The sequence below is a fragment of the Stegodyphus dumicola genome, chromosome 9, assembly GCF_044657685.1.
Source record: "Stegodyphus dumicola isolate Sdum_Otavi_A_Nest chromosome 9, ASM4465768v1".
Classification (NCBI taxonomy): domain Eukaryota; kingdom Metazoa; phylum Arthropoda; class Arachnida; order Araneae; family Eresidae; genus Stegodyphus; species Stegodyphus dumicola.
The window spans coordinates 10557484-10583452 of record NC_140776.1 but is presented as its reverse complement, the minus strand read 5'-3'; the positions used below and the strand labels follow the sequence as shown (position 1 = coordinate 10583452).

The 25969-nt window shown below is 36.0% G+C and overlaps 1 protein-coding gene across 2 annotated transcripts in view; it reads right to left on the bottom strand.

Annotated features, from left to right (window-relative positions):
* Nucleotides 1-25969, bottom strand: part of WDR79 (Telomerase Cajal body protein 1 homolog) — a 78409-nt gene that overhangs the window by 15889 nt on the left and 36551 nt on the right. For both annotated transcript variants that reach the window (XM_085823205.1, XM_085823204.1), the window contains exons 6-8: nt 25665-25757; nt 6179-6297; nt 2322-2425 (exon numbers count right to left, since the gene is read on the bottom strand). In XM_085823205.1, the coding sequence (XP_085679331.1) occupies nt 2322-2425; nt 6179-6297; nt 25665-25757 (316 nt within the window). The remainder of the gene's footprint in view (nt 1-2321; nt 2426-6178; nt 6298-25664; nt 25758-25969) is intronic.

Genomic DNA, 25969 nt, shown 5'->3' with positions numbered 1-25969 from the left:
CGCGTCCACCTTTGAAAAAAATTGCAGAAAAGGCAGGGGTGGGGAGAGGATGGGTCCTGGAAGATTCATCGAATGGCAGAGGAGGGAGACTATTCAAACTGATAAGAATGTTGATTTGAAAGGGGGAAGAATGTTATTGTTCTGAGATCTCGTTTAGGGTGAATAAGGCATGTAGGTCCGTTCAAGGGAAAGAATGTAAACAAAATAAAGTTCGCAAAAAGCAACTGAGTGGTCTTTTGTGTGGGAACAGCACCAGTCTATGCACAATGACAAGGCCATCCAAACTATGTGCAATGACCATCATAGGAAATATTTTATTTTTAGTGCACCTAAACGCCGCATGGGTAGAAACGCCGCACCCGCTGAAAATTTAAGTTTTAAACATGTAAACGCCGCAGCGTTTCTTCCGGAAATTACGGTATATTAAAATTTCGGAAATTTGTACCAACAAGCAAGTTTCAAAATTTACATGATTTGGCTGTCAAAAATTGTTGTAGGTTTGGATTAATGTATGTTTGTGAACAAATTTTCCTATTATGAACAAAAAATCAAAATATCATTCAAGATTAACTGATATGTAGCTAAACACTTAATTTGATTAGCATCTTCAAGAACTAATCGTAAAACAGATGACTTGGTAAAAAAAACTACCTATTCAAAAATCACATTAATTAAGTGCTGACTGTTGAATAGTTATTTAGAATTAAATGTTTCAAATTATTCATTTTTATTTAATATATAACCCAGCTGACTGAATCTTTAAAAATGCTTATTAACAATAGTTATGCTAGAAAAGTTGGAAGTGGCACGCACAGCTTTTTCCCCCAGATAGCGGAACTCTTCCCATAAAGATTAGCCACTCTTGCTTTAGGTAGACAGTCCTCGAAGGCTCTGCCATAATCAAATTTTAAACAATGAAATAATAATAAATATGAATAAATAATAATACATGCTGCAATTCTGACAACAGCACATATCTACAATGATGAAGAAACTTGAGTCATGTTTTATACTTATCTTAAAATGCTCAATTTTAAGAGATTCAGATTAGCCCTTTTTATAACTTCACAAAACGAACTATTAACAAAAAAACTGTACACGCTTAAAACAAAATATTTTATAAATTTTAGAGAAAGGATTTGTCAAACCATGCTTTGAGTAAAGCAATAAAAAACTGGAAAATGTATTCAATGATTACTTATTAATATTACATCATGAGATTATAACATCATCATGAGATTATAATGAGATTATAACATCATCTGATTATAACATCATCATCATGAGATTATAACATCATCTATACATTTAAAAAAATAATAACAAAACACGGAAGAAAACAAATACTGAAATCAATCTATAAAAGGAAACTCAGTTGAAACACTCGTAAAAAATAGGTCTTTACCCATAAAAAATAGGTCTTATTTATTTTAAAAATAGGTCTATTTTTAAAAATAGGTCAACGAAAATCAATAAATTATTTAATTTTGCCATACAAGAGTATAATGGTACACTAAAGGATTAAGGCTGAAAAATATACTGAACAATATGCAGTTCCAGGAATAAAAATTGGATCACATCTAATGAAGAATTATTCCACATATCGGATGATACCAAGCAAAGAAAAGTGGCTCAAAATCACACTGGGATGAGAAGTAGCACTAGTTTTTCAGCAACACAAACTGCTCATCTGGTATTAATGATGTGATATAGCATATTCTCCAGATGCCTAAAATATCCCATTTTTCCTTGAGGAAAGAGCATATATAGCTGTTAATTAATCAAAATGAATTCAAGTCTCATGCTGTTGAAGTCCACAGTCTCTACTCAAAAACGAGTACTTTTTCTACTGTTCCACCTAGATTTTACATCCTAATACATCAAATTTTCTAATAGAAAATGGTCCATACACATATTAAGCATGAATTTAAATTAAAAACAAAATAGTATATTACATTTTACTTACCTTTTAGTGTTACTTTTTAGTACGATAAATTCAGTAAGCAAAGAAAACATAAAATTTGTGATATCCAAGTACACTATACAGCTGAATAGGATTGCAAAAACCATTTTGAATGAGAGAACTTCATGAATTTTTTTAAATGTGTTCACTTGTGATCACATGATCAATCATTAATTTAGAGTTATTTTGTATTAGAATTTTAAATTATAGTATAATTATCAGATTTATGTCAAGCATCATTTTAATATAGAAATTGAACTGATATTAATTTTCCAACAATGTGCAAAAACAAAGAAATTTTAAGCAAATTATTAAAGAAATTTTAAGCACTTAATAAGAAAAAAGAAAAGTGTATTACTTGCTCAAATCAAAGTACATCCGTTGGTGAGTTAAACATGATCTCCGCATACAGTACAACACCGAACCCAAATTCCGTACATCCCAACATAATATTTCTGGGTCCTAAAATAAATATGAACTTAAAAAGTAAAAAAAAAAACTGTAAAATATAAAATAAAATATATGAAATTAAAAATATGAAAATGTTTTCAAAGTGTTCACAGATATCTTATTTAATTTTTCTCCATTTATGATGCATATACATATAAAATTCAACAAAAATAATAAAGTTTCAATAAAAATATTATCAGTTCAATAAAACATAAATAAACACAATTAAAATATACTTTGAAATTTAAAATGTATGAAAATTAAAACTACTTATTTATAAAAGAACAGAGAAAAGTAAATACGTGAAGAAAGTTTGTGTACAGTAACCATTAATTACAGTGCTATTACAGTTTGTGTATAGAAAATAAAATAAGTGGAGATATTTTTTATATCATATTTCGGCTTTTACTTTGTATCAAACTGTAGTGTTTTGAAATTAACAATGAAATAATTGATCACATTTAGGTTCACATGAAGGAAATTTACAAAGAAAAAAATATGTAATTAACTCATTTTATTAAAAATCTAATCCAAAACAAAACTACCAGCAATTAGTTTCTTTTTTAACAGCTGAGTTGATGGGAAAAAAAAATAAAAAAAAAAAAAGATATAAGCTGATGTCTAAAGATTTCAGTATGAAAATAAAGAATATAATATTTGGGCATAATGGCAAGTTACGATATTTGGAAACACAGAGACTTCCAGCACAGGTCATCATTTGCTGGTTTTTCAAATTCCAATGGCTTTATTGTTAAAGATGAACTAGTCGGTAATATTTTTCGATGTCAATGATATTCTCTACACAATGACTAAGATAAATCTCATAACTTCATTATCATGAAATGACCAAGGTATAATTTTAAAAAATACAAAGATAAATCACATAATTTCTACATGATATTGCTTAAAGCTTTCTTTATCTCTACATAGATATAAAAAAAATTTCTTTGGAAGAAAAGGAAAAATCAAATAACCCTTTTTCAAATGCATTACAGCTGCTGAAATTAATAATATGATATTTTTTTAAAGAAAGTACAGTACAAAGTCTGAGATCCAGATGCTTTAAGATTTCAACAATTCCGGATTTGAGATTTTTCCAGATATTAGATCCTCAGTTTAAATTTAGTAAGATGACATCTAGAAAATATAACACTAAAAATATGAAATAGTGACTTATGAAACAATGGAGCTTTTATGACCTTAAAAAAAATAAGTACAGTAGAAGTCCGATAATCCGGCACGTTCGGGACCGGCTCGGTGCTGGACTACCGAAAATTCCGGTCTATTGGGCGGTAATTATAAGAACAATTAGGTTAATAATTAAACTAAAAATACAGTATGCAAATACATACAACAAAGTTTATTTTACATTTCATATAATGTATGTACACGTACTGTAAAACATATTTCACTTAGATTTAAAAAAGTCACGAATGTCTTTTTGTTTTCCTTCAGAACGTACTGCACTAAACCATTTGAATAATACACTATCTAGCTGTTCCAGTTTTGGTTTTTTTAATGTTTGTCTAGAAGCCAATTTTTCAGTTGTTACCGATTGAGAAGCAAACTTCATTAGTTCATCTTTTTGTTTTTTAATGTCATAAATAGTTGATGAGCCAATATTAAACTCATTCATTAAAACATTTCTATTCTCGCCTTTTTCTAGCCGTTTGATGATTTCTAGTTTCTGATTGAGGGTCAGTGTTACGTGTTTTCGTTTCTCTCCTTTTGAACTCGAAGGCTTAGGTTTTGAAAACATGGTCACTGTACAGTTAGAACGAAAATCACTTTTTTTATAAACAGTTTCAAAAGTTACATTTACTGCGATGTGAAAGGACACAAAACAACAACGCACAAAAAAGTGGCGAAGACACTTTGTCAGTGCAGTGCAGCACTGATTAACAGAGCTGCACTGCACCTGAATTTGTTGTGACAGCTGAGACTAGCCGGCCGCTAATTGTTTCCGAACAATACCGAGCGCTTCCGGATGATCTCGAACTACGCCGAAAACTTCCGAATAGCTCTCAAGCGGTTTTATTTGCTTTAAAGACACACTTTTGGAGAAAACCAAAATTTTTACAATTTTCCGGAGCGATGCCGGACTATCGGGCATTCCGGACTAATGGACTTCTACTGTACAATTGTTCAAGTCTTGCATTGAGAATTCCCACTAAATTGTCAGTCGAAAATTTTTCTTTCTCAACATCCTCTCTGTCACTTTCTTCACTATTGGTAGTATATTTCCTGGATTTAGAGCTATACTACAGATTTCATCGACCATTAATTGACTGATAATTGGGACATTGCCATCACAATGAAAACCTTCTGTTATAGCATCTTCATTTATTACCATTTCTCCACAAATTCTATTAACTGAGAAATTTTGCCTTTTGTTTGCAGTATCTGAAAAACTTCAGGCTATCATCATAAAGCTTAGTTGTAGCTTAGCATCATAGAGCATAGTTGTTGTCTTGTAAATGTATTTCATAGAAAAATGATTGCCAGAGCCTCAAGGAGTTTGAACTTCTACTTCCACCCCAATTTTGAGGAAGGTCTCCCAATTATTCTACTAGTTCAGTTATTTATTATAATTATTTCCTCACATACTTAAGGCTTATCTGAATCCGAAATAAATTCCCATATATACCATGGCCAGCACTAGACATTTTGTGGCCCAATGCAGTCTCTGCAGGACCAAAATTCTACATCCAAGCACCTATTTAAGTTCTAAAAATTTTGCAACCTCTCAATTTTACATCCCACTGCCTTCCCTAAATTCTAAAGATTTTCCTCTCCCTTAATTTTGTTGTTCAGTGCTTTTCTAAATTCTAAATATTTTGCCTTCCCCAAATTCTAATCTGGTACAAGTACTGGGGTTATGAGTATCATTTACAAAACCTATTTTTTTGCACATGGGAAAAAAATTCTGTAAAATTTATCTTCGTCAACACACTCAACCCTTCACAGAAAAATTAGTTGAAGTCTGTAATGATCACCAAACATAAAAAGTTCCATGCTCTCATTAAAAGTAAAAAAAAAAAAAAGAAAAAAGAAAGAAAGAAAAGAAGAAGAAGAAGAAGAAATTTAGACATTTTTCACGAGTCTCGAGTCATTTTTCAAGTTGCATTGAGCTGATAGTCATGCAATGAGGAAAGCAAAAAATAATAAATCACGAACTGTCAGGCTAGCATCAGTGCCAAAATGAAATTTAAGAATTGAGACTTTCCACATATTTTGTTAAGAAACAAAATGCAGAAGCTTAAAGCAACAAAAAAAGGGGGGTTGCTGGTAATCAGAAGGTCCAAATTATCCGAGATATTGGACATCTAGATTTTAGACTTTGTACTGTATTAAATTAAAGTATCTCCTTCATGGACAACAGAAATTTGAAAATATGCCATTACTTTACAAGTAAAATAAATATGGTAATAGTATCGTAATAAATTACTAAAAAATGTTATGATAATCTGTTGTCAAAGAAGTGCTTCAATAATTTGTTATCATTGTTAATTACAAGAATTTACCTGATTTGAATGTTCCTTAACTGAAAATAATATTCAAAAGAAACCTATTTAGCTTTACTATTGACCCCTCCCCAAAAGAGACTTTTCAAGTACTTTTTTATTTTGAAAGAACCTTAGAGACTGAATTTACACACACACACACACAGACAAAATAATAATAATATCCAAAAATATGATTTTCTTTTAAACAAATTTTTAACATTATATCCACTGTACACTTATAAATAAATTTCTCACTCACTTTTCTGCCACCACTGTACAACAGCAAACCATCTGGAGAAAATTGCAGCTGTGTAACTCCACCTTTTTGTCCTTCCAAAAGAGAGATTAAAAAGCCAGAGGGTTCAGCATAAATTCCAACTGCAAAATATAAAAAATGAGATTTTTCAAAAATAAAATAAATATTTCATACATTTTCAAAAAAGATACGAGGTAAGAAAAGAATTAAAAATTAAAATTAATTATTAAATATGCATGTACACTCTATAACACATAAAAAGTAATGCACCAAGAATCCGAATGAGATAAAATTGCATATGTTCATACCTTATGAAAATGATTAACTTTTGACGACCAATGGCTGACTAGCTGGAGACCCAGTGCATCTCTGTGGAGCATCCTGATGGTGTATAAAACAGAAAACTTTCCAATAGAGCACAACTTCCATGCAAATGTGGTTCTGTCAATCCATGTGGACTGTACCAATGCCTTGCATACAATACGAGCAGATGCAACATTTGAGAGAAGACATGCAATTAGCTAAAGGAAGAAGGAAGGTCAAATTGTAGAATCTCTAGACATTTGGGTCAGAGTGATGCTACCATTCGACAATGTTGGCAGGAATGAGTGAACCATAACCATACAGAGTGTCAAGATGGTAGTAGTCGATCAAGAGTGAAGACAGAAAGTGAGAACAAAGTGATCATTTGATTCATGCTAACAGCCCTTCATGCATCATCATCAACAACCCAATGTGTAAGCAGAACACCAGTGACTGCAACGGCCATTGAAAAGCAGTTCAGTAAAAGGGAGGCTGTGATTATGAGGCCACTGCACTGACTGCCCCTCACTGTTGCACACTGTCAGACATGTCTGCAGTTATGTCCACCTGGGATGGAAGAGAACTGTTTTCAGTGAGGAGTCTCACTTCAAATTGATCCTCGATGACCTAAGAAAACATGTCCAGAGATGTCCAAGACAGCTATGGAATACTCACCTTACTAGTCTTTGCTCCACAGCCTGATTATCAAGAGTTATGGTATGGTGTGACATTTCATTTGATAACTGGATTCCTCTGATTGTCATTCATGATACTCTTACAGTATGTCTATGAGATTTTATACTCCATAGTGTAGCCTTCCTTTCAAGGGCCCCTCAGCTTACATATCAACAGGATAATGCCAGGTTACACAAGCATCTTCTACTGCATGTCTTTGTGCTTCTCCAACACTTCTCTGATCAGCATGATCACCAGATCTCTACCCAACAGAGTACATTTGGGTTCTGGTGAATAGGTCTCTCTGACCATCCCTGGATCATGCCCTTCTAACTCGTCAGTTAGAACATTTATAGCAAATAATTTCACAGAAGGACATTTACCAACTTTACGAGTCAATGTCTAATCGGATAACAAGGGCAGGGCAAAGGCCAGAGGTAGCCATTGCATTATTGAATTTTTTTCCTGCTCTTGTAGCTGTATTTCCTAAATAAAACATTCAATTCTTATGACACTATTCCCATTTCATTTTCAATGCATGAACACCACATCTATGATTTCTGTCCCACTTGGATAACTTCTTGGTGTATCACTTTTCTTATTTTAGAGTGTAATATGCAAGACCATGCCTTAAAAATTATTTTTATGCATTATTCTAAAATAAAAAATTTAATTAATAACATACATAGCTTTGTGGCAAATCACATCAAAATAAGAAAAATGTAGTCACCTCATAAACTATAATCTAAATACTGAACACGAAATAGTTGAACCATTAAGAGGTGTTTGTGAGACAACACGATTTGACACTACAGAAGCAATAACCTCTCCAATATTGTCTTTACTAGACATTACAAAATATGTAATTTCAAGATAAATGTAGGACTCTAGTAATGTGTCATTAAAGCTGCTTGGTTTCAAAGACTCATAGACCAATGATTCTGAATCTCCTCTGATATCATCTTCAATAAAATTAATCACATAGTTTAAAATACAACACAAAAAGTAAATGGGTATGACTAACTCAGTCTGCAAAATGTAGCAGACATTCTAAATATACAGGGATTTCTCTAAAACTTTTGACTAGAAAGAACTGTCAAATGTTTGCTGACAGAAGAACTGTCCATGCATTATGAACACTATACTACTTTTTAAAAGTGGCTATACTACTCTTTAAAAGTGGCAAAAATAATCTGGAAAACTATGAACAGAAATACCAAAGTCATCTGAAAAAACTATAAATACAAAATAATACCACATTTTATTTAGCAGTTAGTCAAAATGATATTGGTACTAGATGCAAAATGAATGATTCAGTTTCCTTGGGAAGAGTAAAATGCATGAGAAAACTTCATGGATTAGAAACTAAAAATGCACTTATATCTCATTGTGAAGAATTCTTCAATTGCACTACAGACTTTCACAGGCCAAGGCCATCTCAATAAGCTTCCTCCAAGGTTCAAATTGTCACATCTAAAAATATGTAAAAGCCACATGATATGATAAAATTTGATGACTCAGACTAGGTTGTTGGTATCTTCTATATATTTCAAGATTAAACAAAATTCTCCATCTATTATTTTCTCTAACTGGACCATATATTTTTCACAGTACTTTTATTTTAAAGATTAGAAGTCTTTCTTTATCTGTTTTTGTTAATGGCCAGCATTCACTATCATGCCATACAATAGGTCTAATACGAGTTTTATAAGGATTCATTTTTGTCTTGAAATTTAATAATTTCAGTTTAACAAATTCTTTAAACCATGATAACATCTATTAGCTCTAAATAATCTATTGTCAATTTCAAGTTTAATATTGTTGACATTAGAGATAATAGTGCCGAGATACATAAACTAAGAAATGCCCTTGAATGTACAGTCAAAAGTCGTTAATTCGGACACCCATAATCTGGAATGATCTATAATCCGGACCTCAAAGCTAAAAACTTTCTGCGCATGTGCCGCGTTGACACATGCGAATAGGCGTTTACGCGTGTGCATAAGACCTTTATGACTGCACGTATGCGTGTGCGCAAGCGCAGAATACGTTTTCGCGTGCCGTTTAATGTATAACGGACAGTATAAGCTAAAATTATCTAATTATCTATTTCAGTTAATGTTGATGATTGTGTTGTTCCTTAATCTTCGAATTGGATGCGGCTTATTATTTTTTGCAGACTGTAAGAGCAGTTTTATAAAAGTAAACTTGAACTTTCGATTATGTCAAATAGAATTTCCAATGCTGGAGCTCCCAAAGGATCTACAAAACGAAAGTATGTTTCGATGTCTGTCAAACAAAAAGTGGAATTGCTGCAAAAAATGGATAAAGACATGAAGAAGGTGACAGAGAGGTTAGTGAAAACGAAAAAATTTCGATTGACAAGTTAGTCGGTATTCCCGGCACAGCAATTACGGGACTTGAACAGCGGAACTTTGTAACTGAACAAGAAATTATGTCTGTTTATAGAATTAAAGAGAAAGTATTATCACATAAAACGAAGCAACTGAAACAACTTACATTGAAAGAAATGTTTAATAAAGTAAACAAATAAATATTAAGTTTTTTTATTTTATTTTTTTTTTATTTATTTTTTATTTTTATTTATTTTATTTTTTTTTTTATTATTTTGATACCCTTTAGATCATAATTGTTCTTTATTTCATAAATTACGGTTTCATATTTTTAATTTTAGAATTTCTGCATGCCATTGTAACGTTGCGCGCCTCCAACTTGCACGCAACCAAGGGGTGACTGTGAAACTGGATAAAACACAGAGTCTTGTAAAGGGGTTTAAGTCCCTTTTTATTCAACGTAATAAATTACAATTGCGTGCTCTTGACGCTCACAGACTGTGCCAACTCGGCAGTCAAATAAAAATAATAACCTGAAAAGAAAGTAAAGACAAGACTCTAACTAAGATGCTCTCTAAAATAACTAACTCACCGCGTTTTACAACACCGCTGCTAATTCAGCATACTTGAAGCTCACTTGAACGATTAACACTACTTCCCGCCAAGCACATAGGCCGAAACGCGGGGTTCTTCAATTTCTCGCTAACTACCTCCGCGCTCGTGAAGTAAGAATATCACACACCGAACTCGTTTCCCTTCTATTTAAATCATAATACTTCCGCTGATAATTTGAATCCTTGTGCGTTCTACTAAAATTTACATATTCTGGCATTGGCAGTTCCAGGGGAAAGTAAGGCTTGACAGGAAAGATAGTTTAAACTTAAAATAAATGTTAGTTAAAATATATCTAAACCCTACATTTGCCGCTTCCAGAATTTGGAAAACTTGGAAGCAGGTCCTACAAACGACCTGCTGTAAGTTTCTCTAATTCTGAACTAACTGGCGAGAACCTCGTTTACACAAAAAAAATCTTATGTAACCATTTGTATACTAAAATTCTGTTGATCGTTATAAAGCTCTCTTCTTACAGCAACTTTTCCTGGACTTCATCAATCAATCTTGGTCTTTCCTTCCAGCATCTGGAAGGAATAAGTATCAGTATCTTTCTACATACATTATAATTTACACTTTCTTGACACAATAAATTTTTGTTTTTAAACGATTCGTTTTTCTTAGTTATTGCTTACTTCATATTCATTCAATTTTTCAAGCATTAATTTAACTTTACCCTAGCTCTCCACCGTGTGTGGTGTCAAACGGGAATATTCGTGTTTTAGTCTTACAACACTTCCCCTAACCACCATGATTTGTTAGAATTCAACGACCCAATAGACACACCTTACTCGACATTCTACAACTCAATGAGCTACTTTAATATTCTTAAAAATTCAAATGTAGGTGGAGAACCCTACAAAACACATTCATTCTAACTTCCCCGTCATTCATCTTTAAACATGCAGGCTTTCGCTCTAAAGCATGACTTTATCTACAATTTAATACTTAAATTTTGAATTCATTGCTTTTAAGCATTCACTTTTAGCATCTACAATTTTATGCTTCTAGACTAAATTCTACTTTTACATAACATTCAAGTATTTACGTACATTTACAAGATTTTAATACATATGATTTTTACAATTTACCATAAAATGAATAAGAGAAAATAAATTTTTACTTTACTCATTCTTCGCCAAGCTGGCGGCACTGAAACTAAAATTCTTATTAGTACAAGAATACGAAGTTATTTTTATCTTCGGCCAAATTTTGGCTTTAACATAACAGAATTAGTCTTTCGACCAACAGAAAATGCTTGTTTTTAGCTTTTACACTTAAAGAAAATAATACTTTTGCCTTAGCTAAATAAAGTAAAACAAAACTAAGTCTCAACCGAGACATACTGACTTTCGTCAAAACATAGAACTTCGTACTTATGCATAACATTTCGGAACAAAAGAGAAAAAAAATTTATAGAAGGTTTTAACTTATCTTTGAGTTTTTGATGCTTGAAACTCCGTCATTCGTTTTTGGCAGAATTGGTCCCAAGTTAGAGGTTTCATGGATGTTAATCTTCTCCTTACTGCCCTCCGAGTGTCGTCCACCTGACTTTTTCTTTTGCGTCCTCTACATGCTGGCCTCTTGGCGGAGTAATCGTCTGGTTGTTGGCATTTCCGTTTATCCCTGGGACGGCTGGTCTTGACGTCCTCCGGTCTGGAGTCCTTCTTGAATTTCTTCTGTTCCTCGTATTTTTGTGCCTCCTGTTGGCGTTTCAGTTTCCGGAACGGCGGCCTTGCTGGCACCTGACTCTGTGGCCGTGTGCGCGTTCTCCTTGATGTGTAATTTCTCCTGCTATCCTTTGTAGGTGGTGTTTTTCTCTTTACCACGGTTTCTTTACCTGGTGCATCTGTATTTTTGTTTTTCTTAAACGCCGGAGTTTGAAAATTATTTTTCTTTTTGATATCGACGTCCGGGTTGTAGAAGGGCTAGGTCTCTCTTCAGTTCTCTGTTTCTTGGGTAGTGGAATAGTTGTTGTAGTCTCTGGACCTTCTACTTCATTTAGACTTCAGTCCTGCAAGAAACTTTTAAGGATTTCAAAATCATTTGGATTATAGTATTTTTTCACCTGGTCGGGACTTGCTTTACAGATTTCCCCTCTCTCGTTCTTAAGATATAAGACTACTCCTTTGATTTCCTGAATTACATAGGCGCCTTCAAACTTTGGAGCTAGCTTTGCCATAAAATTGTCTGGGGCACTTGATAAAGAAAATTTCCGCTTCAATACTTAATCCCCAACTTTAAAATCTGCTTCACGGCGTTTTCTATCGTAATATAGTTTCTGCCTATTTCTTGCCGTATCCGAGGTTTTAAGCGCCTGATCAATCAACTTTTGCACATCTTTTTGTTTAAACTCCTGCTCTCTTTGTTGCACAAAGAATAATTTATCCAAAGGCGTAATTAATTTTCGGCCTAAGAATAATTCTGCTGGAGTTTTTCCCGTAGTATCATGATGTGCCGTTCTTAAAGCATAAGCTAATTCATTTATGTAGCCATCCCAGCGCTTGTGATGTGTGCTCACGTAACTGCGAATTATTTTTACTATGTTTTTATTAACTCTTTCTGCTATGTTAGCCTGTGGTCTATACGGAACCATTTTGATATGGCGTATGCCAAGTCCATTGCATATGTTTTCAAATATTTGACTAATGAATTGTTTTCCGTTATCGCTAATGACTTTTATCGGTGCACCGTATTTTAAAATGTATCTGTGTAAGAATGCATCTGCGACTGTTTTGGCTGACGCGCGTTTAAGTGGAACAATTTCTGTCCATTTTGAAAAATGATCTACTATTACTAAAAGAAAACGATTTTTATTTAACTCGCTCTGGGGGAAGGGACCAAGAAGATCTACGCCTAAAATTTCATTCGGAAATGTAGCGCGAATGCTATTTAAGTACCCGGCCGGGCTGTAATTAATATCATTTATTAACTGACATTGATTGCAGGACCTGACATACGCCGTTACTTTTTGTATAATTGCGGGAAATATACCGCCTCGCGTACCCTTTTTATAGTCTTTCTGACCCCTAGGTGGCCCGCTCTTTTTTCTTCGTGCAACTCCTTCAAAATGCTTAATCGAAGCGAGGCTGGGATGACTGGCTTATACTCAAGATTTTCGTTTGTTGTTTTCGTATAAAATAATAAATTATCTATTAATTCATAGTTTTTTGCTCTATTTCTTATCGCATCGATATCTGTGTGCTCGAAGCTTTCGGAGTCTTTCAAATAAGCATAGATATTTCCAAATTCAGGATCAGCTTTCAGTTCAGTAATGACCGTATCTCTAGAATCTAGAATTTTTGAAGTCAACACAGCGCATCTAAGTTCATTTTCTTCATCGTCCAGTTTTATACGAGAAAGTGCGTCAGCTACATTGTTTTCCTTACCCGGTTTATATTTTATTCTGATATTATATTCTTGGAGTTTTAAAGCCCATCTTATTAACCTGGGCGTTAGGTTTTTCCCCGAGTAAAGTCTACCAACAGCCACATGATCCGAAAAGACTGTTACTGGCGATTTGCCGAAATAAACTCGAAATTTGTGTACAGCCATTAATACGGCTAATGTTTCTCTTTCTGTAGCTGTATAATTCCTTTGTGTCTGATTCAATGTTTTACTAAAAAATGCCAGCGGATGGTTATTTTGCATAAGAACCGCACCCACCGCATAGTCTGACGAATCTGCTGCAATTTCCAGGTTTTCTTCCCCCTCCGGGAATTTGAAAACAGGGGCATTAATAAGCGCTTCTTTTAATCTTTCAAAAGCTGTGTTAGCTTCCGCTGTCCACGTAAATTTAGCCCTTTTTCTTTTGATTACTAAGAGTGGTTCAACAATATTAGCGAAATCTTTTATGAAAGATCGATAGTAAGAACATAATCCAAGGAAAGAAGAAAGTTTCTTGGCGGTGTTGGGCGGTGGGAAATTCTTAATAGCTTTTATTTTTGAATCTTGCGTTTCTATACCCTTTTGCGAAATTTTATAACCGAGATATTTAAGTTCTTTAGTTGCGAACTTGCATTTTGAGGCGTTAATTGTAAGACCGGCCTCTTTTAATAATTTAAAAACTTGTTCTAGATCATTAGTATGTTGTTCCAACGTACTACTCATTATAATTATATCATCTAGATAAATTAAAGTTGATTTTCCTAGGACAGGCTTTAGAACAATGTCCATAGCTCTCTGGAATGTTGATGGGGCCCCACACAACACAAACGGCATGCGTAAAAATGCATAAGTGCCCGATTTTGTTATAAACGCGGTTTTATGTATATCTTCGGGTCTCATAGCTATTTGATAGTAGCCAGACGTTAAGTCCAAAGTAGACATATATCTTGTCGATTTGATCTGTCTAATGATCTCGTCTATAACCGGCAAAGGGTAAACTGGAAATTTGGTAATACTATTTAGTTTTCTGTAATCAATAGCAAACCTCCAAGCCCTTTTATCCGAAGGAGGAAACTCGTTCTTTTTCCTACATAGTACGACTGGACTCGCGTACTCACTATTTATGGGCGTTATTATTTTATTCTTTAACATCTCCTGAATATGTTCTTCGATGATTAAGTCTTTTTGTTTGTCATAACGGTATGGCTTAGTCCTACAAGGTTTTTCGGCATTTAATTGAATCTTGTGCGTCACTATTTGGCAGTTTCCTGGTTTTTCTGAAAACAAATGAGAAAAATTACTCACCACTTGCTGTATTGCTTTCCTTTCATGGTCATTCAGATGGCTAAGGTCCACTTGAGGTGTCTCCACAGGTTCCACCACCCTCTGGTCCATCTCCAACACCACGGAACTATCTTGAAAATTTAATTTGGCCCTCGCGGCCCTTAAAAAGTCCATACCTAAAATAAGAGAGTGTTGTAGATCTTTCACCACAAAAATTAATACTTTGAGACTTTCCTCTTTTACCTGTAAGTTTAATGATAATTTCCCGATGCAGTGACATGTTTTTCCTTGTGCCGCTATAATTTCCGTATTTTTGGTTTTAAATAGTCGTATCCTATAAAAATTCTTTTTGAAGAAATTTTCACTCATAAAATTTCCTTCTGCTCCTGTATCGATGAGGGCTTCTACTGGTACATCGCCAACCAGGACTTGTATAATTGGTAGCTGTGAGTTTTTTACGATGACCGTATTTAAATGTCTATTTGAGGGTTTTTTTAAAACTTCCGGGGTCTGGACCCTCCCTTTCACAGGCCCCTCTACTCGTTTAAAGCTTTCCTTTCAATCTGTGTCTTCTGGGTACGCGGATGCTTAATTTCAAATTTTCTTTTTGGGCCTTGACCTTCGAGTTTCGATGCGTTAGCTTGATAGCTTTTTCCCCTATAAGAGCGATTTCCATTTCTGGTTTCCTCCTTTGAAGATTTCCTTCGGGTACTTTGAGAATATGTTTCCCCTCTTGCTTTTTCCGCTATTCTGCGATTTTGAAACTTCACCGCCAATTCGAAAAGTTCCTGCAATGTGCTTGGGTTTCTAATTTCAAAGTAGTCTTGAACAGCGGGTAACAATCTTGGTAATATTATTTCAATAATCTCCGCATCGGGTTTCTTTCCATACAGCATATCCGTTAGCTTGATTTTTCGTAGAATAAAGTCCGTCAATTCTGCTGTATCCCGTTGATAGAAACTATATAGTTCGGCTTCCAGCCGTGCGCAATCTTTCACTATAGGGAAGGCCTTTACTAACGATTTTTTGAAATTTTCAAATATATATGTCTGGCTTCCAACTTCCCCTAATAAAAATTTGCCTATGTTTTTCCACCATAGCGCGGCCTGTCCTCTTAGTGCTGATGTGGCGATGGCAACTTTTTGTCTCTCAGGAACAGGGTAGAGCTGAAAGTGGTTTTCTAGACCTTCTAGAAATACCGCCACCAAATTTTTTCCGTCGAAATGGACGTTTGGCTTGATTGACGCTCTCAAAGTCTGGACCAGGTATCCAAATCCTTCCAACTGAGTTGTCATTTCTTGGTGTTGTCCAGCGGCTTCCATCCAATTTTCGGCCATTTCAGTTCGATAAGTGTTCGGGCGCCAATGTAACGTTGCGCGCCTCCAACTTGCATGCAACCAAGGGGTGACTGTGAAACTGGATAAAACACAGAGTCTTGTAAAGGGGTTTAAGTCCCTTTTTATTCAACGTAATAAATTACAATTGCGTGCTCTTGACGCTCACAGACTGTGCCAACTCGGCAGTCAAATAAAAATAATAACCTGAAAAGAAAGTAAAGACAAGACTCTAACTACGAGGCTCTCTAAAATAACTAACTCACCGCGTTTTACAACACCGCTGCTAATTCAGCAGACTTGAAGCTCACTTGAACGATTAACAGTACTTCCCGCCAAGCACATAGGCCGAAACGCCGGGTTCTTCAATTTCTTGCTAACTACCTCCGCGCTCGTGAAGTAAGAATATCACACACCGAACTCGTTTCCCTTCTATTTAAATCATAATACTTCCGCTGATAATTTGAATCCTTGCGCGTTCTACTAAAATTTACATATTCTGGCATTGGCAGTTCCAGGGGAAAGTAAGGCTTGACAGGAAAGATAGTTTAAACTTAAAATAAATGTTAGTTAAAATAAATCTAAACCCTACACCATCCTACGAGATTTAAACTGATGATCTATAATCCGGAATCGCTGAAGTCCCGACGAGTCCGGATTAACGACTTTTGACTGTATAAGAATTTATTTTCAGTAGGAGGGAATTAGGTACTCTACTAGTGACTGCCATAAGTTCTGTTTTACACTCATTAGTGGTTAATCCAATGTCTCTGGCTGCAGACTCTACAGAAATAAAAGTTTCCACAACTGCCTGTTTACTTCTGCCAATAATGTCAGTGTCATCAGTATGCGCAAGTAACTATACAGATTTCTGAAATATGGAGCCTCTAGTTATAATTTTGGAAACTCTAATGGCCTTTTCAAAGCCGATATTAAAAAACATACATGCAAAGGCATCTTGTCTCATATCCCTTTCAGTTCAGAATGCCTCTGATAGATCAGATATGATTTTAACTCTGCAATTTACTCTGTTTAAAGTGATTGTGGATAGATCAAACAATTTTTTTAAGAAATCCAAATTTCAGCATAGCTACAAACGGCTTTTCATGGTATATGCTATCATAAGCAACTTTAAAATCTATAAAAAGATGAAAGGTATTAATATTATGTTCAATTGTGTTTTTCAAAATTTGTCTAGCAGAATGAATTTGATGAATAGTAGATTTTCCAGCTTGAAATCCACATTGGTAGCTACCAATAACCATCATTTATTCCCTTTCAGCTCTGGTATTACTTCCCTTGCAGCATCCTTAATTATTTTTTCAGTCTGTTTCCAGGAGAAGTCACCATTCTGTAAATCATCACATTTTAACAGTCATTCTTTTCATTTATTTCTATAATCTTTCATCATCACAGGTTTGTACAATGAGTCAACATTCACAATTCCATCCCTTTGTTGCATATTCCAGCCTAAATACTTATCCTTCCTCTAAGCCTAGAAATCACCAGAAAGTGATCGGAGTCAACATTCGCTCCACAATAATTTCAGACATCCAAAAGACACTTTTGGTGTCTTAGATCCACTAGGAAATGATCAATCTGGGGAGCATCATGTGACTTTATGTATATTTCTAGAAGGTACCCCCTATAATAAGTTCATTAGCATTTGTAAAATCACTAAGTCTTAAGCCATAATCACTACTTTCCTCATGTACACTGTGATTACCCATGCAGTTATCCACTAATATCATGCCACTCTAACTTCTATACATTAATATAATTTTTTTTTAATCTGGTATTCAGCAACATGCATTTTATAAAAATTCAGGATATGGTCCTACATAATAGACAGTTTTTATTTATCAGCTAATGCAAGAAGGATCTGTTGCATGAAACTGCAATCTGTATGTCCCAAATATTTTTTTTTTTTAACTCTGTTTGCTGGAGATCAGTATGAAGTTTAACCCTTTAACTGTCAAGTTATTTTGATGATTTGGGTGCACAAATTGTCAATTTCATCCCATGCACCTTGAACCAAATAACCTCTAACCTTTGAAATCTTCAGTAAAGTGCTGTCATCTATTGAACTGAGCACACATTAACTTTTCCCGAGATACAGTCGGGTTTGACAAAGAGATGAAACCGAAATAAACATCTCCCGATATATATTCGGGTATAAGAATACGATGCACTCAAAAAAAAATTACCCTGAATAATACTCGGGCGTGACATTTTCGAACACCAGTGCTGTGCCAGAGATTATCTCGGGCATGACAGTTAAAAGGTTAAAGATAAACAGCTCACAGGATTTCTTTCATTTTCACTTCACAGTAATGGGTTACTGAATTGTTACTAAATATTTGCATATCAAGACATAGACAAGATTTCTCCACAGACATAATGTTAAGTAATAACTACTATTTATCTTTACTGATCAAGCAGTACAGATCACATAATGTCCTGCAAATTTTTTGAATGCATCAGTTGTATATACAAATAGTAAACAATTTTTTATTTATTTATTTTTAAATTTCTATCATTACTGCTTTTTTAGTTGCACATCTTTATTTATGCCTCCCAAAAGCTTGGTTCCCTAAAAGGTTTATACCACCCAAATTATTTGGTCAGGTGATCAATATTTCATATGCCTCTAATCTCTTCTTAGACAAGAACTCATTTAAACTTTTGTGGACAGATGGAGTCGCAGTCCCTTTCAAATGCTCTGTGTAGTGACATAAGTTATCTGAAAGGAGCAAGATAAACAATGTTACTGATCAAATATCAAATAGTGTGACTTCTTAGGAGGCATCAAATTACTAGTATGCGGTGGAATAATGGTAAACAGTAGTATACACTTTCAGAAGTTAACAGGAGTAATGTGAATATATATATATACACGAGTCAAACATATTGTTGCGTGCGTACGGGTTCGTTATGAAATGAATGCACAAGTCCGATGAAAAATGAACAAAAATTTATTATTATCACAACAAAAATGCTTAAATTTTCTCAAATTATCGTGCAGTAGTACAATATCTCACAGTAGTTATCTTTTAACTACTCAAATGTCTAATAGAACGTAATTCAAAACAGTTAAAGAACGTTAATTCGCGAATTTGCTACAATCAACAAGAGCAGTTTTTATAAACAACAACAAACTAAGCAACTACTACAAACTGAGATGATTTCCTTCTTTTATAAGATTTTAAAATCACGCGCTAGAATTTTCCAGTACTTTCTCGAAATCAAAAAGAGATATTTATTTATTTAATGCACACGCTCTTGTATTTTCAATTTTCCGGCTTAGCTTTCTTTTAATATTCGTCACGCACTGCACTGCGCGAGAAATAAAACCATTGAATTTATAATTGAACTAACATTAGCTTTTTAAATACCAAATTCGTAACATTGCCCCCTTCCCAAGGACTGCACGTCCCGGGCAGTACAATCCCTGGACTGGAAGCTAAACTTACAACTGTGGCATAAATGCAACTGAGGCATAAACATTACATTACAATATCAAACAACATGAACAATAAATGCAATAACTAACTTAAAGAAATCAAATGCTATCAAATACAAACCAAATACTAAATACAAATCAAATCAAATACACATTTAAAAACAAAAAGGACCATGGTTTTATACTATTTACAATTATTTACATTACGTACTATGGCCATAGTAACGAGCTAACCTGTCGTAATGAACGACTTTAGGTTTAGAGTTCGAAGACTTACGAATCCGAACCACGACGTCATTCAGCCTTTTTAGGACTGTATACGGGCCATCCCAAGGTGACTGTAATTTTGGACAAAGTCCTTTCCGTCGAGTCGGATTCCACAACCACACCTTGTCTCCTTCGTGGAACTGATGTTCAGTAGCTCTTGTGTTGTAGCAGGTCTTTATCTTCTCCGCCGCCAAGTTGACTCGCTCTGGTGCAAAAATGTGCATCACTTCAAACCGGGCCTGGAGATCTTGAATATATTCCTCAGACGATGAAGGAGCATCCGGAGGGCGGCCAAACAATAGATCACAAGGCAGACGAAGGTCACGACCGAAGAGCATCTGTGATGGAGAATAAGCCGGTAGTCTCGTGGACAGCACTGCGGTAAGCCAGTAAAAAGAGTGGTAATTTCTTGTCCCAGTCCTGTTGGTTTCTGGAAACCACTAATGAGAGGTTATTAAGGATGGTTCGATTGAACCTCTCTACCATGCCATCCGACTGGGGATGCAATGGCGTCATTTGAGTTTTGTCAATGCCGAGGAGTTTGCATAGTTCTTTGATTACTGCCGAGGCAAAATTCCTTCCCTGATCGGAATGTAACTGAAGAGGCACTCCGAACCTGGAAATCCAGTGCTGTATCATTACCTCAGCTACTGTGAGAGCCTCTTGATCAGGAATAGGATAAGCTTCAGGCCACTTGGTGAAGTAATCAATGACAATGAGTATGTATTTGTTGCCATCAGCAGTTCGTGGCAGAGGTCCCAGGATGTCAAAGACGATACGTTCAAAAGGCGCCCCTACGTTGTAACGTTGCAGCTTGCCTCGGCTGCGTCTCCTCGGTCCTTTCCGACCTGCACAGGCATCGCAAGATCGGCACCACTTTTGTACGTCATCCTTTGCATTATTCCAGTAAAAGCGCTCACGAACTCTCTGCAAGGTCTTCATTATTCCAAAGTGGCCTCCAGTAGGGGTGCTATGTAATTCTTTAAGGACATCAGGAATCCGGGATCTTGGAAGTATAAGTTGCCATCGGAACGTCTTCCCATCATCCGATTCGAATTTCCAGTATAAGACGCCGTTTCGAATGTGAAGTGAATGCCAGAGTGCCCAATATTGTTTGTAGGACTACAGATAGAAATGTCCTGCCAGGTACGTTTTCTGTTTGACGACTCCATTAAATCAATTATGGGTTTAATGTCGTGGTCTTCCAGCTGGTCTTTCCTGACTTCATCATCACTCCACGGTCCTCGATCAGCCGATGTTGATGTTGTAATTTGTCTTGCGACAGGAGTCAGCAGCTCGTATTTCACTTCCACCCTCGAACAATATCGGCAGCTTTCTTGGCAAGGTCTTCTAGACAGGGCGTCGGCATTTCCGTGTGATGATCCCTTACGATGACGAATAGTGATGCCATATTCTTGGAGTCTCTGTATCCACCTGGCTATTTGACCCTCAGGATTCTTGAAATTTAAAAGCCAGGTCAATGATGCATGATCGGTGCGGAGCAGGAATTTTCTGCCATACAGATAGTGATGGAACTGTTCTACGGCTTTGACTATGGCGAGCAACTCTTTCCTGGTTACACAATAATTCCTTTCCGGTTTAGACAGGCACTTGCTCCAGTACGCCACTACACGTTCTTGGCTGTCTATTTCTTGGGACAAAACAGCACCGACACTTTCATTGCTCGCGTCGGTGTCGAGAATAAACGGTCGGTCGAGCTGAGGATACGTCAGGATTGGAGCAGATGTTAAAGCCTCCTTTAAGTTCTTAAATGCATCCTCGCATTCTTTTGTCCACAAGAACTTTTGGTTGCTCTCTGTCAGCTTGTGAAGGGGTCTTGCGATGGAAGAAAAGTCCTTCACGAATCTCCTATAGTAGGTGCAAAGCCCTAGGAAGCTTCTCAGCTGATGGACATTTTCGGGACGTTTCCAGGATTTAACCGCTGATACCTTTTCAGGATCTGTGCGCACACCTTCTGCAGAGATGACATGTCCCAGGTAAGTCACTTCCTTTCGGAACAGTTTGCATTTAGCAGGACTCAGCTTCAGATTGGCTTCTTTTAGTTTATGAAGCACCTTCCTAAGATTTTCTAAAAGTTCTTCAAAACTCTTTCCGACGATGATGATGTCGTCCAGGTATATCAGGCAGGCTTCGTAGGAAAGGCCTTTCAAAACAGTCTCCATAAGACGTTCGAATGTTGCTGCCGCATTACACAGTCCAAAGCCCTTGTCTCGTAGTAAATGCCGTCTTTTCTCGGTCTTCAGGCTGTATTTCTACCTGCCAATACCCACTCTTTAAATCAAGTGTTGAGAACCACTTGCTTCCAGAAAGAGTGTCTAGAATGTCGTCAATTCTAGGAAGAGGGTAATTGTCTTTCTTCGTAACCTCATTCAACCGGCGATAGTCGATGCAAAATCTTGTTGAGCCGTCTTTCTTTCTGACTAGGACAATGGGAGATGCCCATGGACTTACTGAAGGCTCGATGACATCGCCTTCTTCCATATCTTTTAACAGTGTTCGCACCTCTTCCTGTTTAGCAAACGGTAGACGTCTTGGATGTTGCTTGATCGGGGATGATCGCCGGTATCTATTCTATGTTGTGTCAAACTAGTTCGACCCACGTCAGAAGATGAGCGGGAGAAAACAGCTTGAAGATTTTTAATGACACGATCGGCAGCATTCCTCTCTTTATCATTTAATTGCGCATTCTGCAATAACTCCGACGTAATGCTCTCTGAGGTCACGGATTCTGGGATATTACTCTTTCTTTCAACGCTGGTTACTGGAGTACATGTTGCAACCACTTCACCTTTCTTAATAACTCTCGACTTCTCAGTTACATTAACGACTCTCACCGGGATAACCGTTCTGGATAGGTCGACGAGTGTTGAGGCTACTAGTACTCCTTTTGGGCTATTACAGTTATTGGGATATTCTATGATGCCGTAGCGGAAATTTCTATTTTCGGCTATGGATCCAGGAAGTAAAAACTCGGTTCTTGCAGGTATTGTGATATCATCTTGAGCTATAATTTTGTGGATAGATTTCACTCCATCATTAATTCCGAATAGGGCTATGTCCTCAGATGTGGAGTGCAATTCATTATTTTTAAAGTCCAAAGAAAAATTGTATTTCCTTAGAAAGTCCAATCCGAGTATACAAGAATCAGTGATCTCTGCTACATATGCTGTGTGATGGTAAGTGGCATTTCCAAACGTGATGTTAACATTTATTTTTCCATCGATGTCGATCTTCTCACCGGACACAGTCTAGAGGGTAATGCAGGGCGCCGTTCAGATAAGTTTGTTTCCCAGTTGTTGAGCCAAATCTTTTTGGATGATGGTAACGTTGGCTCCTGTATCTATCGTCATATTGCAGGGAACTCCATTAATATGTCCTATTATGAAAAGTCCATTACTGCCGCCTCTCACTGCAGAAATCTGAAGTGCTTTAAACTGGGGCTTTTCATTATCTGGCAACCTCCACCCCGCGAGATGGCCACTAATTAGTTTCCCTGCTGCTTGCGTGGTCTTAATATCCGTGCCCTGGGGTGTTCTGCAGTTCCGCCGTATGTGTCCTTCAGCTCCACAGTTCCAACATTTTAAGGTCAGTTTCTTTTCACTGATATTTCTTCTCAAGTCATTGAGTTGTCTGGTTATATCGTCTAGACGAACGGTGACTTGATCCCTTGGCTCCTAGACATGAGCAGCTCTGATTGGGTGGCGGTCTCTACGAGTTGCTTGCTGGGCTGCCTTGAATTTCATGGCGTACACTAGAGCGCCTTTTTAAATCTTTTACATCCGCCATAGAGTTTTCTGTTCTTTTTCTGTAGAGCTTTCTGTATTTCAGGGTCCCGGATGCCATCGATGAAATATTGCAGGGACAGGATTTCCCTTGTTTCTGTTGGGCACTCCAAAAAGGCGTCATGTGACAGCCTTTCAACATCCGTGGCGAGCTCCTGAAGTGTTTCGGTGAGCTTCTGTTGACGAGATTTTAATTGGAGCCTGCTGTAGTCTTTTAAACATTTGTCGCCGAAGCGCAGCTCCAAAGCGCCGGATAAAGCTTCAAAATCTAGCCTTTGATTTTCGGGAATCGTCTGCAGGATATCCGCTGCGTCTGCTCTCAGAGAAGCGGCAAGATGACAGGCCTTAGTTTGGGAATCCCATCCATTCGCATCCGCCACTATAGCAAATTATGTTTTTTAAACTTGCTAGGATGTCTTCCCATCATATGTGGATAGCTTCAGAGATGGACGAGCAGGCATCGGTAAGAATTTAAAACCATCACTATTATTCCCGGCCGTCGCTACGAATTTTTTTAAAATATCCACTTCTTTGGCTAGTGTAGAAACCCTATCATCAATTTGTTGTTCGATTTGGTGTTGGACGGCACAAACTCTTCCTTCAATTCGTTCCTCCACAGCAGAAACTCTCCCTTCTATATGTTCTTTTATAGAAGAAACTTTTTCTTCTATTTCTTCTTTCACCGAAGAAACTCTTTCTTCAATTTGATCTCTTACGGAAGAAACTTTTTTTTCAATTTGTCCAACTTTATTTTCAATTGTGTCAATTCTGCCTTCTATAGCTTCAAATTTATTTTCTATTATGCAGGTAATTTCTCTTTTCATTTCTTCTTGACGTGCTTCAATCTTTTCTTGACCAGCTTGAACGGCTTTCATTTCGTCCTTAACGGATTCGTGGCCCAATTTCATTTCTTCCTTAACGGAGTTGACGGCCTCTTCCATCTTTTCTTGGAAAGCAGCAAATGCAGTCATCATTTGTCTGAATTGTTCTTCCATCACTCTTGTTATTGGCATTCAAATCCCACTCCTGACACCAAAAATTGTTGCGTGCATACGGGTCCGTTATGAAATGAATGCACAAGTCCGATGAAAAATGAACAAAAATTTATTATTATCACAACAAAAATGCTTAAATTTTCTCAAATTATCGTGCAGTAGTACAATATCTCACAGTAGTTATCTTTTAACTACTCAAATGTCTAATAGAACGTAATTCAAAACAGCTAAAGAACGCTAATCCGCGAATTTGCTACAATCAACAAGAGCAGTTTTTATAAACAACAACAAACTAAGCAACTACTACAAACTGAGATGATTTCCTTCTTTTATAAGATTTTAAAATCACGCGCTAGAATTTTCCAGTACTTTCTCGAAATCAAAAAGAGATATTTATTTATTTAATGCACGCGCTCTTGTATTTTCAATTTTCCGGCTTAGCTTTCTTTTAATATTCATCACGTGCTGCACTGCGCGAGAAATAAAACCATTTAATTTATAATTGAACTAACATTAGCTTTTTAAATACCAAATTAGTAACAATATGATTTTCGAGAAATAATGCTACAGACGCAAGATTCTACATAATACACTATATTTTTGGGGAAAGAAGGGGGACTTTTAAAGAGGTTGTTGATAAATGGAGCCTTATGAAGATAAGTAGCATCATAATTTCCTATTAGCGGACAATGAAAGTTATGTCACAATTTCATTCATCACCACTTCCTATAAATTGAATCCTGTACTGAAAAATGAATCCTGCATTTCTAGAAATACTGCTACTGTCTACTAAATTTTAGTTTCTATTTATAAGCAATTTCATATTTTTATTGCATTAAGAAAAATTTTATTAGAACCAAACAGAATGCATACATGATAAGTCAAATGTTGACAATCTTAATTACCACAACATTTATACAACTATGCAACAATTATGTGCTCTAAACATATTGGTATCAATTTTACACTGATGAAATGATCCACAAACTTAAATTTCATTATAATACATTACTTGATTTCTGATATGATCCAGCTGCTGAAATAGATAGGTTTGATGAAGTGAAGGCAAAACATGAGATGATACCATGTTGTCCACTTTTTTTAGCTAAAAAGGAAGAAAGGAACTTCTTAGACCATAAATGCTTATGTTCATAACCCTAATTAAAAATGAAATAGATACAAAAGGGGAAAAAAGGTAGTCAGGATTAAGTGAGAGAAAAACTACATATATGACTCAGAAATTTGTTAATATCTTATTAATAACTACATTGTCATTACTGACAGCTAAACAAAGGAAAACTTAATATTTTGTCCCAT